At 44.4% G+C, this 16755-nt stretch overlaps 1 protein-coding gene across 4 annotated transcripts in view; it reads left to right on the top strand.

Moving 5' to 3' along the window:
* The window catches only part of GABRA3 (gamma-aminobutyric acid type A receptor subunit alpha3), a 161936-nt gene that overhangs the window by 86094 nt on the left and 59087 nt on the right, over positions 1 to 16755 (top strand). For all 4 annotated transcript variants that reach the window (XM_077283362.1, XM_077283363.1, XM_077283360.1 and 1 more), the window contains exon 5: positions 11525 to 11745. In XM_077283362.1, the coding sequence (XP_077139477.1) occupies positions 11525 to 11745 (221 nt within the window). The remainder of the gene's footprint in view (positions 1 to 11524; positions 11746 to 16755) is intronic.

Raw genomic sequence — 16755 nt, 5'->3', positions numbered from 1 at the left:
TGCGATGACGTCGCGGCTTGTGATTGGTCGCGTGAGCGGTCACATGAGCGGTCACGCGACCAATCACAAGCCTCGACGTCATCGAAGGTCCTAAACTCCTCATTCTTAGGAACGGAGGCTGCCGGTTACATCGGTAAGGTCCAGGGGCCGCCGGACGGGTGAGTATATCCATATTTTTTATTTTAATTATTTATTTTACACATGAATATGGATCCCAGGGCCTGAAGGAGAGTTTCCTCTCCTTCAGACCCTGGGAACCATCCAGGATAGCTTCCGATACTTGTGTGTTTCATTGACTTGTATTGGTATCGGGTATCGGTATCGGCGATATCCGATATTTTTCGGGTATTGGCCTATACTATCCGATACCGATACTTTCAAGTATCGGAAGGTATCGCTCAACACTAGTTGTGAGGCTTTCTCCAAGGCGACTTTTGTGTCACTCCATATCTTCGAGAATTCCCCAGTAAAGGTGTCAGCTGCAGGAACCCCTGAAGACAGGGAGATGGGAAGGGGAATCCCGGGTTGGAGTCCAAACACAATCTGAAAATGAGATTTTCCGGAAGATTCACTTACTTGATTATTGTACGAGAATGCTGCCAAAGGCAGCAACTTGATCCAGTCATCATGATGCACATTGATGAAATGTCGCAGGAATCCAGTCAGGATTTGATTAGTCCTCTCTACTTGCCCATTGGATTGAGGATGGTATGCAGAAGAGAAGTCCAGCTCCACTTGCACAGATTTACAAACTGCTCTCCAGAACTTGGAGGTGAACTGGACACCCCTGTCGGACACAATGTGGAGAGGAAATCCATGAAGACGGTAGATGTGCTGAATAAAATGGTCCGCGAGCTCAGAAGCAGACGGAAGACCAGGTAGCGGAACTAAATGAGCCATCTTCAAGAAACGATCCACCACTACCCAGATAACAGAACAGCCAGAAGAAACAGGAAGATCAGTAATGAAGTCCATCGAGATGTGCTGCCAGGGAACAGAAGGAACAGAAAGAGGTAATAACTGCCTGGAGGGGAGATGTTTAGCAGTCTTGTAGCGGGCACACGAAGTACAGGCAGCAACATATTCCAGGACATCTTTGCCCATGGTGGGCCACCAGTAGTAACGAGAAATTAGTTACTTCTTCTGACTGGCATGACTGGCCAATTTTGAAGAGTGACCCCAGCGGAGAACTCTAATATTATCAGAACTAGATACAAGAGTCTTACCCGGAGGAAGATGAGCAAGATTAACTGCAGCCACGGACACAAACCTGGACGGTTCAATGATGTGTTGCGGTTCTTCCTAAGAGTCGGAGGCAGGAATGCTTTAGAGAGTGCATCAGCTTTAACATTCTTATCAGCTGGATGAAAATGAAGAACAAAATTAAATCGACCAAAAAATAAGGCCCAACAGGCCTGACGAGGGTTCAGTCTTTGAGCGGGTGGGAGATAAGCAAGGTTTTTATGATCAGTGAAGATAACAACCTGATGAACAGCTTCCTCAAGGAGATGCCGCCACTCCTGCAGGGCTAACTTGATTGCCAACAATTCATGATCTCCTACAGAATAATTCCTTTCAGAAGTAGAAAAAAACACAAGTAACCATCCGACCAGTAGACGACTTCTGGGTGAGAACCACTCCAGCACCTATAGAAGAAGCGTCTACCTCAAGAAAAAATTGTTGATCAGAATGCGGACGATGGAGAACAGGTGCGGAAGAGAAGGCCTGTTTTAGAGAATTGAAAGCCTCCTCTGCCTCAGGAGTCCATTCCTTGGCGTTCGCGCCTTTCCGGGTCAAGCCCAAGATGGGTACCACTTGGGTGGAAAAGTGTGGAATAAACAAATGGTAATAGTTGGCGAACCCCAGGAAGCGTTGTATGGCTTTCAGGCCGGATGGACGAGGCCATTTTAGGATAGCGGATACCTTTTCCGGATCCATCTTTAAACCTGTGGACGAGACTATGTATCCAAGGAAGGGCAGAGAGGCTTGTTCAAAGAGACACTTTTCAAATTTAGCATAAAGTCTGTTCTCCCTGAGTCTTTGTAAGACCAGACGTACTTGTCTCCGATGAGAGGCTAAATCTGCAGAGAAGATCAAAATGTTGTCCAGATAAACGACAACATACGAATAGAGCAGATCTCTGAAAATATCATTTACAAATTCCTGAAAAACTGCAGGTGCATTTCTTAGGCCGAAAGGCATTACCAGGTATTCGTAGTGTCCATCCCGGGTGTTAAAAGCGGTTTTCCACTCGTCTCCCTCACGAATGCGTATCAGGTTGTAGGCCCCTCTGAGGTCCAGTTTGGAGAACCCCTAAGACAGTTAAACAACTCAGAAATTAGTGGCAACGGATACCTGTTCTTTACCGTAATCTGATTCAGCCCCCTGTAATCGATACAGGGCCGTAGGGAACCACCTTTTTTCCTCACGAAGAAGAATCCTGCTCCGGCTGGCGAGGATGATTTCCGGATAAATCCCCTGGCCAGGTTCTCCAGAATGTATTCAGACATAAAGTGAGTCTCTGCTTGAGAAAGAGGATAAATTCGCCCTCGAGGAGGAGATGTTCCAGGGAGCAGATCGATTGGGCAATCATATGACCTGTGCGGACGTAATTTCTCTGCTTCCTTTTTCCCAAAGACATCAGCGAAAGACCAGTAAGAAGATGGTAGACCCGGCAGGGCAGTGACCTGGACTGGAAGAAGGACAGGACGGACGGGAATGATACACCGATCCAAGCAGGAGCCTCCCCAGCGCAGAACCTCTTCCGTCTTCCAATTTAAGACTGGTTCATTTAACTGAAACAAAGGTAGACCTAGAAGCAAGGGGTGAGACGAATCTGGCAACACATAAAAGCTGATTCTTTCAGAATGCATTGAACCTACCCAGAGTTCCAAAGGCTCAGCCCGGAACTGAACGTACTCGGACAGAGGTTTGCCATCCACGGATGTCACCTGCAACGGTTCCGAAAGGCGCTGGACTGGTATCTGATAATGATTCACTAGTGCCTGCTGAATGAGATTTCCGGCAGCTCCGGAATCCAGGTGACAGAATTCCGAAAATGTTACCTTGCCGAAGACCACGGAAACAGCAATTTGTAGTGAAGGAGAGAGATGATCCTTACCTAGGGTAGCCTCTCCTACAGATCCTAGGCACTGGAGTTTCCCAACTTCTTTGGACAAGTGTGGATATAATGCTTGGAACTGCCACAGTAGAAACAGCTCCACTCCTGGAGGCGGTTGTCGAAGCTTACTCGATCTACCCCCATAGCCATAGGTGAGGGAGACGAAGTCGAGGAGATCGATGATTTAGGAGTATTAGAAACCTGATGATAGGACCCCTTTTCACGTTTGGTCTCCTTGGATCATTCTGGAAACCGTAGATCAATCCAAACTGCCAGGGAAATCAGATCATCCAGAATTGTAGGTATGTCCCATCCTGACAGCTCATCCTTAATTCTTCCTGAAAGACCCTGCCAGAAGGTAGCCACCAAGGCTTCGTTGTTCCAGGATAATTCAGATGATAGGGTACGGAACTGCATCGCACACTGAGCTACTGTAAGATCCTCCTGTCGTAGTCGAAGAAGAGCCGAAGCTGTCGATGTAGCACAACCAGGTTCATCAAAGGTCCTGCAAAATGCCTCTAGAAAAGACTGGAGATTAGTAACCACAGGATCCATTCTCTCCCACAGCGGATTCAACCAGGCAAGAGCCTCTCCATCAAGATGGGACATGATGAAACCCACCTTGGCCCGATCAGAAGAAAACATATGCCCCAGGAGTTCAAAGTGCAGTGTGCACTGGTTAATGAACCCTCGACACTGAACGGGATCACCACAGAAGCGGGTGGGAGCTGCCAGGCGAGGACCTTTACTTGCAGTACAGCTAGATACCTGAATGCCAGTAGCAAAGACAGGTGCAGTCGAAGAAACCAGGGTATCCATGCGACCAGATACGTTGTGCAGAAAAGTCATGATCTTGCCTGTTGACCCTTCAGACGGTTAACTTCTTGACATAGCTCCATGGCTGGCAAAGTCTGGGAACAAGCGGGTTCCATGGCTGGAGCAATCTGTAACGAATGGAAACGGAGGCACAGAAGTTGAAGTTCACATTGGTTTTTATTAAGATTTAATGTGGAACCTCGGGACCACGGTCCAGGGGGCTCCGAAGGGGCATGACTACGTGTGTCCTAGACACCCGTGGTAAGTCCCCTCCAACAGAGTCAGAATGGAATGCCTGGGGGACACGGGTGCTACCTCCAGTTAGACCCCGAACTCGTGGCAGCTGTCCCAGCAGGACAAACGGACAAGCAGGGTTAGCGGGAGACGTGGAGCTAACCAGGTTATAGCGGGTGTACAGGTAGAAGCTGGTTCCAGCGGTACTGGTGTTGTCCGGAGATGAGGATGGCAGATTGGCGGGACGAGACAGATCTGGTGTAGACAGAGCGAACGTCGTCCAAGATAGCCGGGTAACCGGTAGCTGATGATCTGTGGACACAGAGTATAAGCAGAGCACTGGCAGAGAACTTCAGAAACAGAAGCACATGCTGACAGGAACCAGAAGAAGCAACAGTGGATACTTGTTGCTTCGGGGCCCTCCCTATGGTGGAGGAGCTAGAAATAGCAATGAACAACACGCCATTGGCCAGAAGCATCTTTTAAAAAATGCGCGCTGTCTCTTTAAGAGACTTGGAGTGATCGCGCGCGTGACCTAAGCACTCTGCCTGAGAACCTGCTCATCCTGACAGCGTGGAGGCGGCACAGAGCGGGAGTCCCGACGGGGACCCCACAAAGGTACAGAAACCGAACCGGGTGTAACATAATAGATATAGTGAAAAGTAACTGCAAAAGGTTATTTACAAACAAATATATTGTAGCAATAATAAAGTGCTCATTAATAACAGTGCGTGCTAGTAATAATATCAGGTCTCACCCAATTAGCTTGCAATAGTTCCAAACAGGGTCCTCAGCAGGAGACAGGTGGTCACACACAGGATAAACGCAGTGTTCCTGATTTCCCTGTCACGCCCTGTATATCTCCCTCCCTTACAATTGTAGTGCCCAAGTGTTACTTATATATAACAGCCCCAAATAAAAACCAAAAGTCCTCCCAACGCGTTTCTGCCTCAATATCCGACCTCATCAGGAGAGTGTACTTATAAACGTAAGGACTCAACAGGGTCCGAAAGGCAAATGAGATATACCAACAGAAATAGATAGAGGAGTTGCTGCAGGGGCCGTAAGACCTCTCAGGAGAACATGCAGAGTGCTACACCGTCAAAAATGGGATGAGAGGGAGGCACATACCCGGGGTTATGAATAGTATTCATTTCATTATTTCCCTGGTGTTCCAAGTGAGCGACAGGTGCTTCCTTTCCTGCCCCCTGATGTCATTGCATTACTGTCCCACCTCCAGCGCATCATGCCTCTCTACAGTGATGCTGCACACTAAATCTGAGTACATATCGTAGAGCTTCCTCTCCTGTCTCCCAACGTCAAGTTGAGACACCACGTTTCGGTGGGCTCAGTGTATTCAAATACGGGACGGTTTTTACCCTGGCCTGTGACCAAGTTCTATTGCATGAGTCCACTAGTCCATGAGTGCATTCTGTTACCGAGGGCAACTGCACCACCGAATCACACTGCGGGGTGCCAGGAGTTTGCTCTGCTTGGCTCTGTGTTCCCTCACACAGACTGAGCTTTTGCAGAGCCGTCTGCTCTACTTGCTGCAAACTCCACACTAACACACTCAAACCGTTTACTGCAGGGTTTTTGACTTGAATCTGTGGCCTTGGGCCACATGGAAAACCCAGGCCGGAGGGGAGGAAACGGACTGCCTCACTACCGTCCTGTAGTCTGTTTAAAAAATAAAAGCCCAGCAGGTTTTCTTAAATCTGCCCTGGACACATAGCATGCCTAAGACCAATACTCATTTTTATTTTGTATTGCAATCACAGCTACGCCTGTGACTGCAATGCACTCCCATGGCCTCCATATGTTTCTTTGCACATCCTGGGGGACACATAGCAACCCTCGCACTGCCTCACAGATATTATATTTCCCTATTCCATTTCAATAAGATAAATGTGCACTGTAACAGCAATACACATAACTGTAACCAAATACATATTTCACAAGGATCCTTTCCCTTCTTAAAGGGTCAGCACAATCCTACCCCAAAGATTGATCAATGTAATATAAATGCCCAAAAAGTCAATAAAGGCTACACTAATAAATGTAATTTACATCCATGAATCTAGGATTAGTACTAATAGAATCATGTGATTTATTCCTACATGCTACCTACTATTACAATGGCACAAGGTGTCATATATATATTATTAACCCCTTTACCACCCAAGCCTGTTTTCATCTTCATGCCCGGGCCAAATTTTACAATTCTGACCAGTGTCTCCTATGTGGTAATAACTCTGGAGCTTCAGCGAATCCTATTGATTCTGAATTTAAATTAAATCTAAATTTGTTAGCTATGACTTATGTTTATTTGTGAAAAAATCGGGAATTTGAAGAAAATTTTAAAGAGTTTGCAATTTTGAATTTTTTTTTATTTTAATTCCCTTAAACCACAGAGTTATGTCACACAAAATAGTTAATAAATAACTCGTAACGGAAAGAGAAGCGTTTGATTTTTTTTTTACAGCAAAATTGTCTGGAATCAAGAACAAACGCCATGTCAAGTTTGTTGAAAACTGCTGATGTGCCTAAACAGTGGAAACATTTCTCTCTCTTCTGACATGATATACATGTCAGGGGAGAGAGAAATGATGTCCCCAAGCTCCTCCAGTACCTCCGCCATCTCCCAGTTCATCCAGCTCTGTCCTCCGGCCCTCCACCTTCTCTTCCTCCAAAAAAAAGGCACCTGTAGAGATCTGGCAACAGCAGGAATTTTTCTTATTGGTTCATTTTGATCACTGTGATAGACCCTATCACAGTGAACAAAAGCCAGTGATTAGTAACTCATACCCTACGTGTCATCCCCTTAGTTAGATTACATTTTTCTATTTTATAATTTTTATTTCTTTTATTCTTTGCCATTAAGGTTAGGGTTAAAGTTGGGTTTAGGATTAGTGTTGGGCTTAGAGTTAGCATTGGGCTTAGGGTTAGGGATGGGCTAGGGTTAGGCTAAGGTTGTGGTTGGGCTAGGGTTAGGGTTGGGCTAGGGTTAAGGTTGGGCTAAAGTTAGGGTTGGACTTAGGGTTAGGGTAAGGTTAGTGTTCTCCTAGGGTTGGGCTAAGGTTGCGCTAGGGTTAGGGTTGGGCAAGAGGTAGATTTGGGCAATGGTTATGGTTGGTCAAGGGTTAGCGTTGGGCTAGGGTAGTGAGCATTTGCGCTCAACACTAATGACAACATATTCAACATGACAACCTAATGTTATCAAATTCTATGTAAAATCTTTGGGTTAAAATTCCCCACTATACCCCTGAATAAAATACTTGAGGGGTGTATTTTCCCAAATGGGGTCACATGTGGGGGTTCCACTGTTTAGCCACATTAGGGGCTCCCCAAATGCTACATGGCACTCACTATCAATTCCACCCATTTCTGCATTCAAAAAGTCAAATATCGCTCTCCGAACCCCTCCGTGTGCCCAAACAGTTTTCTCCCACATATGGGGTATATGCGTACTCAGGAGAAATTGCACAACCAATTTAGGTGTCAATTTTTTCCTGTCATCCTTGTTAAAGTAAAAAAAATTGTGGCTAAAGCAAATTTTTTGAAAAAAAAAAAAGTAAAAGTAAAATTCCTGTAAGGCACCTGAAGGGTTAGTAAACTTCTTAAATGTGGTTTTGAGCACCTTGAATGGTGCAGTTTTTAAATGGTGTCATTTTTGGGTATTTTCTGACATATAGACCCCCCAAAGTCATTTCAAATGTGATGTGGTCTCTAAAAAAATGGTTGGAAAATTGAGAAAATTTGAGAAAACGCTGGTCAACTTTGAACCTTTATAATTTCCTTACAAAGAAACATGTTTCAAAAATTGTTCTGATCTCAAGTGGACATGAGGAAAATGTTATTTATTAATTATTTTGTGTGGTATAACAATTTGATTTAAGGGCATAAACATTTTAAATTTGAAAATTGCATAATTTTTCAATTTTTTTGTCAAGTTTTCAACATTTTCATAATTAAAAGCAAATCCTACAGACCAAACTTTATCACTAACATGAAGTACAATAAGTCATGAAAAAACAGTCTCAGAATCACTGGGATACATTGAAGCGTTTCCATAGTTATCACATAAAGTGACAGTGGTCAGAATTGTAAAATTTGTCCAGGTCATTAAGGTCAAAATTAGCTTTGTCACTAAGGGGTTAACGATATCTATTAAAAGTTAGGTTTTAGACTGTTTTACTGTATATATCTATTTTTTAAGGAGTACAATCAGACTATCCAGATTGGATGGAGATTTTGCTGTTCAATTGATATCTAGTAAGTCTAATTGTTCTTCAAGTTCTTAAAACGTTGTAAACTCAAAAATTGTCCAGTGTAATTTTTTTAGTATGTGGAATAAGATTTTTCGGAAATGATTACTGACAAAATTGCAATAAAAATTCAGTAATAAGGCACAATTCAAGACCTAAAAATACCAGGACACATTTTCTTAATATACTTACACGAGCGGTGGGATATAAAGCGACTGTGCCAACAATTAAAGAAATGTACAAAAGTGTGGGCAGAATTCCGCAGAGCATGATTGGTTTATTTCAGATCATTTTCTACCACTTCTCAATTTATTGAAGATGTTTTCTGCTATTTGTTTAACACGTGCTGTAGCCTGTACATCAGTGGATGAGTCTCTAAATTACAATGCACCATGAAATGTACAGAATCTGATGGGAAAGATATCAGGATTGCAGTCGTTTCAGTTCAACAAGTCCTCAATCTTGATCTTACAGGGAACTTGTCATATCCCCAAATGCTATGAACCTGTACATACGGGGTTAATCGGCAGGTTAATTGTGTTCCAAAGTCATGCAGCCGCTGCACTGAAAACCCAGCTGCAGGGAGGAAATGAACTCTATTCCTCCTGGCAGCCTCCAGCTTTCAGTCACAGAGGTGAGGTCAGCGTGGGTCCAGTCACCACTCAGTATACAGTGAGTCTATAGCAGTTACGATGACCTGGCACCAGAGGCATAGCTAGGGTTTTGGTTCAGGGGGACGAAAGCTCTGAGTGGGACCCTAACCAGGTTACCCTGATTACAACTATGGTGGCGCATGGATGTAGGAGAACCTCAGCAGATGACCGCACTGTTACTGAAAGTAATCTATATATAAAGACCAACACTAATATTACTGCCATATGGTGACCATATAGTGGTATATACCAGTGCTGCAGAACATGTAGAAGATTACAGTACAGTTATTGATGATGACTTGCAGCTGACGTTCTTTCTGATGGAGTCGTTCACTTTTCCGTTTTTTACCATCTGGCCCAGACCGACATGGCAACTTCGACAGCCACGACTCGGCTGCAGAGCTAACAACAAAGACGCATCTACTACTACTGAGTGGTACTGTGTGTCTTACATTTTCCACCTACTGGAGCCCTAGATTCCCCTTTCATTGCACTCAAAGTATCAACAAAGCTGCCTGAGAAACACTGTAAGATACCCCCACAGTGAATTCCTCCATAGCGCCCTTCACATTCACCACAGTGTACCTCACCCAACTCCCTCAGGAACGTATGGTGACTCAAACACAGAAAGATCCCCTAACTGTGATCCCCAAACAGCTCTCCATGCCGTATAATGGGCCTACACACTGTAAAATTGATTGCATAAAGTATAAAAGCTCCCACATAGCCTTCCATATAGTATAGTGCACCCCCCATAGTCCTATATATATTTTAATACACTTCCCATAGTCCTCCATACAGTATAATGCACTCCCTATAGTTCTCCATGCAGTACAATGCATTCTCCATAGTCCTAAATACAGTATAATGCACTTCCCATAGCCCTCCATACCGTATAATGCACCCCATAGTCCTCTATACAGTATAATGCACCCTGTCGTACTTCATATAGCATAATGCACCTCATGGTCCTTAATACAGTATAATGCTTTCCTTATAGTCCACCATACAGTTTAATGCACTCTCCAGTCTTCCATACAGTATTGCACTACCCATAGATCTCCATACAGTATAATGCACTCCTCATAGTCCTCCATATAGTATAATGCACTCCCGATAGTCCTCCATACAGTATAATGCACCCCAAGTCCTCAATATAACATATTGCATTCCATAGTCCTCCATTACTCTATATAGTATAATGCTCCCCATAGTCCTCTATATAGTATAATGCACTCCCCATAGTCCTCCATACAGTATAATGTTTAACTGTATCAGTACGCTGTGCACATTGATACAGTTAAAAGTAGCATAACTCCTGGTGAGCCCCTCAAAACGCAGGGCTCGGGGTTACTGTACCCTCTGTCCCCCAGTAGCTACGCTACTGCCTGGCACACTGGCTGACAGCTGTCTTCTTATAATATCATTGCACTGCTGGCTGTCAGTCAGTCCTGGGTCATTGGGTACACTGAGCAGTGACTGAAGCTGTGCCTCTATGACTGAAAGCCGGAGGCTGCCAGGAGAAATAAAGTTCATTTCCTTCTGGTAGCCAGACTTTCGATGTGGTGGTTGCAAAGTTTTGAAATGCTATTCATCTGCAGATTAACTCCTTATTTACAGATTAATAATGTTCCCTTTAAAAGCAGGAAATTGGACAGTAAATGAAGTATCTTTAAATCTTAAGCCCTTAACAACCTGTGACATACATTTTGTTGAAGGATGTATGGAACGCACACAGGAGCTGAACCTGTTTCATAAGCTTTAGATGCCAGCTGTGTTTCATTTCTGGCATCTATCTCTAACACCAGTGTCCAGCGATAGCTCTGATTACTGCTGTTAACCATTTAGATGCTGCTATGTATGGGTGCATTCAGAATTCCATGCTAATCGTTCTGAGATCGAAATGCAATGCACGGACTGGCCATGGGTCTCCTTACCCGAGCGTGAAAACTTCATAGAAATATATGAAGCTTTCACTCTCGGGTCAGAAGAGTTGTGGCCTTTCCATGAGTCAGTGGTCTGATCTCGGACCGATTTGCATGGACATTTGAGTGAGCCGTAATCACTGTCAGGGGCATTTAGTCCTCTGAGTACTTATTGCTGCAGATGGTTGACAGGTCTCTCCCTATAGACACATGGGGAAGAGACCTGTCAATCACCTACAATCACCTGCAGCAGCGCTGGGAAGGGCCAGACTAATCTGTTTTAGGGCTATGGTTCATGGCTGAATATTTATAGTATACTTTCTCTGAAACGCTCAGGCAGTTGGCATCTGATACCCGTGGTCTGGGCAGTACAGATCTCTTGGCAAGTGCAGAGAAAAAACAGCTGAAACCCCTGAAGAAGATAGTCCAGAAAATATCCATCAGATCGAAGTCTAAATATGACACATAATTCTAGCAATTCTTGACCTGCATCTCTTTCCTTTCTAGGAATACACCATAGACGTGTTCTTTAGACAGAGTTGGCTGGACGAGAGATTGAAGTTTGATGGTCCAATAAAAACTCTTCCCCTGAATAACCTGCTGGCAAGCAAGATTTGGACTCCAGACACATTCTTCCACAATGGCAAGAAATCTGTGGCCCACAACATGACCACACCCAACAAGCTGCTGAGACTGACGTACAACGGGACTTTACTCTACACCATGAGGTGACACATTTTGTGTGTTTGCCATTATTCACACTGTTTGTTATTCAAAACTGAAAATATCACTAGGTTTTATGGAAGAACCCAAAGTGTCCGAAGTGTCCTGAAATGCGAAGCATCTAGTACATTGTGACAAGATGAGTTACAGGATAATCAGCTCACGTATCCGGTGCACGGGCAAATGCTCAACACAGAAGTCCAAAGAGAAGCCGACACTAGCTTCATCCATAAAAAAAAAGTGCTTTCCCTCTTTGCCGCTGCTTTGTGCCGCTGATGACCAACCTGGATTTTACCTTGGATTAATAACGTCTCTTTTATGGATGAGGCTAGTGTCAGCTTCTCTTTGGGCTTCAAAATTCTGACAATACTGTGGTATTGTGAAATTACACTATATATTATTATATCTTTCGGCTTTCTCCCTCCACCTGACACTGTGTATGTGCTGTTCGGTCAAGAGCCATGGAAGGGAAAAGAATAATTTCTTATTCTTTGCATTGAAATAGCTGAAGTCATGAATAAAAGCCCTCTCTTGACCCATCCTCTGTATCTAGCTATCGCCCTATATCACTTCTCCCCTATGCCTCAAAACTACTGGAACAACACGTCCATCTTGAACTGTCCTCTCATCTATCTTCCTGCTCCCTCTTCGACCGCTTACAATCAGGCTTCCAGTCACACCACTCCACTGAAACTGGCCTAACTAAGGTCACCAATTACCTATTAACTGCCAAGAGCAAGCGACACTACTCTATCCTCCTCCTCCTGGACCTGCCCTCTGCCTTTGACACAGTGGACACTTCCCTATTACTACAGACCCTCTCATCCCTTGGCATCACAGATTGGGCCCTATCCTGGATTTCGTCATACCTAACTGACAGAACATTCAGCGTCTCCCATTCACACACCACCTCCTCACCTCGCCCCCTATCTGTCGGAGTCCCACAAGGTTCAGTTCTAGGGCCCCTGCTCTTCTCCATTTACACTTTTGGCCTGGGACAGCTCATAGAATCTCACGGTTTTCAGTATCATCTCTATGCTGATGACAGATATCACCACCCTACTAACCAGAATCCCTCAATGTCTATCTGCTATTTCATCTTTCTTCTCCGCTAGATTTCTAAAACTTAACATGGACAAAACAGAATTCATCATCTTTCCCCCATCTCACGCAACCCCCACAATGAACCTATCCATTACAGTAAACGGCTGCCCACTCTCCCCAGTCCCACAAGCTCGCTGTCTCGGGGTAATCCTCGACACTGATCTCTCCTTCAAACCGCATATCCAAGCCCTTTCCACTTCCTGCTGCCTTCAACTCAAAAATATTTCACGGATCCGTACATTCCTAAACCAAGAATCTGCAAAAACCCTAGTCCATGCCCTCATCATCTCCCGCCTCGACTACTGTAACCTCCTGCTCTGTGGCCTCCCCTCTAACACTCTAGCACCCCTCCAATCTATTCTAAATCAGCTGCCTGACTAATCCACCTGTCCCCCCCACTATTCCCCGGCCTCTCCCCTCTGTCAATCCCTTCACTGGCTCCCCATTACCCAGAGACTCCAGTAGAAAAGCCTAACCATGACACACAAAGCCATCCACAACCTGTCTCCTTCATACATCTGTGACCTCGTCTCCCGGTACTTTTCTGCACGCAACCTCCGATCCTCACAAGATCTCCTTCTCTACTCCCCTCTTATCTCCTCTTCCCGCAGTCGCATACAAGATTTCTCTCGCGCATCACCCCTGCTCTGGAACTCTCTACCACAACATATTAAACTCTCACCTACCATCGAAAACTTCAAAAAGAAGCTGAAGACCTACCTCTTCCAGCAAGCCTACAACCTGCAGTAACCACCGATCGACCAAACCGCTGCATGACCAGCTCTATCCTCACCTACTGTATCCTCACCCATCCCTTGTAGATTGTGAGCCCTCGCAGGCAGGGTCCTCTCTCCTTCTGTACCAGTTGTGACTTGTATTGTTCAAGATTATTGTACCTGTTTTTATTATGTATACCCCTCCTCACATGTAAAGCTCCATGGAATAAATGGCGCTATAATAATAAATAATAATAATCTATGTGCGCACCATGTTTACGGTCTACAGGATCTATTGAAAGAGTCTACAGAATGATTGTCTGTAGATATCAATGGGGTCGATCCAAAATGAACTCCCATATAAAGATGATAGTGTGCAGAGTACAGTCCTTCACTATTGGTAACACAGCAGGATCAGCACTTTACATTAGGTTGTGTCACAGATTTATTGGAGACCTTTCTGCGCCTCTTCCATTAATTGTAAAGGGTATGTACAAATTTGTACTCCAGAAGAAACAAAGGTATGCAGATGTGTGGGAGAAAAAATCCTACAACGCCTGTTATCCTGTCAGACCTGTGTCATGCTCATGGGTATACCGGAACGGGTCTGTATGTCTCATGGAAGCCTATAGGTACAGTGGGGGAAATAAGTATTTGACCCCTTGCTGATTTTGTAAGTTTGCCCAGTGACAAAGACATGAACAGTCTATAATTTTAAGGGTAGGTTAATTTTAACATTGAGAGATAGAATATCAAAAATAAAATCCAGAAAATCACATTGTATAAATTATATAAATTTGTTTGCACTTTGCAGTGAGAAGTAAGTATTTGATCTCTTACCAACCATTAAGAGTTCTGGCTCCTATAGACCAGTTAGACGCTGCTAATCAACTCATTACCTGCATTAAAGACAGCTTACATAGTCACCTTTATAAAAGACTCCTGTCACAGACTCAATTAATCAGTCAGACTCAAACCTCTACAACATGGGCAAGACCAAAGAGCTTTATAAGGATGTCAGGGACAAGATCATAGACCTGCATAAAGCTGGAATGGGCTACAAATTCATAAGTAAGACGCTGGGTGAGAAGGAGACAACTGTTGGTGCAATAGTAAGAAAATGGAAGAAATACAAAATGACTGTCAATCAACATTGACTGGGGCACCATGCAAAATCTCACCTCGTGGGGTATCCTTGATCATGAGGAAGGTGAGAGATCAGCCTAAAACTACACAGGGGGGAACTTGTTAGTGATCTCAAAGCAGCTGGGACCACAGTCACCAAGAAAACCATTGTTGACACATTACACCGTAATGGTTTAAAATCCTGCAGTGCCCGCAAGGCCTCCCTGCTCAGGAAGGCACATGTGGAGGCCTGTCTGAAGTTTGCCAATGAACAACTGGATGATTCTGTAAATGACTGGGAGAAGGTGCTGTGGTCAGATGAGAAAAAAATTGAGGTCTTTGGCATTAACTCAACTTGCCGTGTTTGGAGGAAGAGAAATGCTGCCTATGACTCAAAGAACACCATCCCCACTGTCAAGCACGGAGGTGGAAACATTATGTTTTGGGGGTGTTTCTCTGCTAAGGGCACAGGACTACTTCAATGGGAGAAAGGATGGAGCCATGTCCCGTAAAATCCTGAGTGACTAACTCCTTTCCTCCGCCAGGACATTAAAAATGGGTCGTGGCTATGTCTTCCAGCAAGACAATGACCCAAAACATACAGCCAAGGCAACAAAGGAGTGGCTCTAAAAGCAGCCCATTAAGGTCATGGAGTGGCTTAGCCAGTCTCCAGACCTTAATCCCATAGAAAACTTATGGAGGGTGATGAAGCTTCGAGTTGTCAAGTGACAGTCTCAAAATCTTAATGATGTAGAGATGATCTGCAAAGAGGAGTGGACCAAAATTCCTCCTGACATGTGCGCAAACCTCATCATCAACTACAAAAAAAGTCTGACTGCTGTGCTTGCCAACAAGGGTTTTGCCACCAAGTATTAAGTCTGCTTTGCCAGAGGGATCAAATACTTATTTCTCACTGCAAAATGCAAATAAATGTATATAATTTATACAATGTGATTTTCTGGATTTAATTTTTTATATTCTATCTCTCAATGTTAAAATTAACCTAACCTTAAAATTATAGACTGTTCATGTCTTTGTCAGTAGGCAAACTTACAAAATCAGCAAGGGATCAAATACTTATTTCCCCCACAGTATGTTAGATATTATAGGTATATCGATGCCTATATGTACAGTATGTTGGATATTATAGCGAAATTGATGCCTATAGGTTCCGTATTTTTCAGACTATAAGATGCACTTTTTTCCTCCCAAAATGTGGAGGAAAATGGGGGTGCATCTTATAGTCCGGATATATTGTCCCTGGCTGTGGTGGGGAGGCGGGGAGTGGTATTGGAGGAGCAACGGGTCACAGAGGCAGGAGCCGGCTAGCTCCTGTGCCCGCTGCTAAAGAGAAATGAATTTACACTGCATTCCACGCCCATGGGCATGGAGAGCAATGAATATTCATTTCTTCCTGGCATCCTCGTATGATTGATTGGCCCTCTCCCCTTGCTGGCATGATTGGTCCTGGTATCCATGGCCCCATCAGAAAAGATTAAAAAAAACAAACCTTTACTCTTACCTCTGACAGTCACGTGTGCCGATACTTAAGAGAAATGAATAGTGATAAGCGAGTATACTCGTTGCTCGGGTTTTCCGGAGCACGCTCGGGTGACCTCTGAGTGTTTGTTAGTGTTCGGAGATTTCATTTTCAGCCCGGCAGCTGAATGATTTACAGCTATTAGCCAGGCTGATTACATGTGGGGATTCCCTAGCAACCAGGCAAACCCCACATGTACTCAGCCTGGCTAGTAGCTGTAAATCATTCAGCTGCCGAGATGAACACTAAATCTCCGAGCAGTCATAAATACTCAGAAGTTACCCGAGCGTGCTCTGGAAAACTCGAGCAACGAGTACGCTCACTCATCACTAGAAATGAATATTCAGAATATTCATTTCTCTTAAGTATCGGCACACGTGACTGCCGACAGCAGCAGGAAGGCTCCAGCTGACAGTGAGCACTACTGAAGAGGAATGGATACTCAACGCGATCTCCGATAAACACCCGGTGAATATTCTGGCAGCTGGGCTCTGCTTCTGAGCAGCGCATGATGTCCCTGCTATGTGCTG

This window comes from Ranitomeya variabilis, chromosome 2 (genome assembly GCF_051348905.1).
Source record: "Ranitomeya variabilis isolate aRanVar5 chromosome 2, aRanVar5.hap1, whole genome shotgun sequence".
NCBI lineage: Eukaryota > Metazoa > Chordata > Amphibia > Anura > Dendrobatidae > Ranitomeya > Ranitomeya variabilis.
The sequence above is the reverse complement of the archived record's forward strand: the minus strand, read 5'-3'. Positions and strand labels throughout refer to the sequence as shown.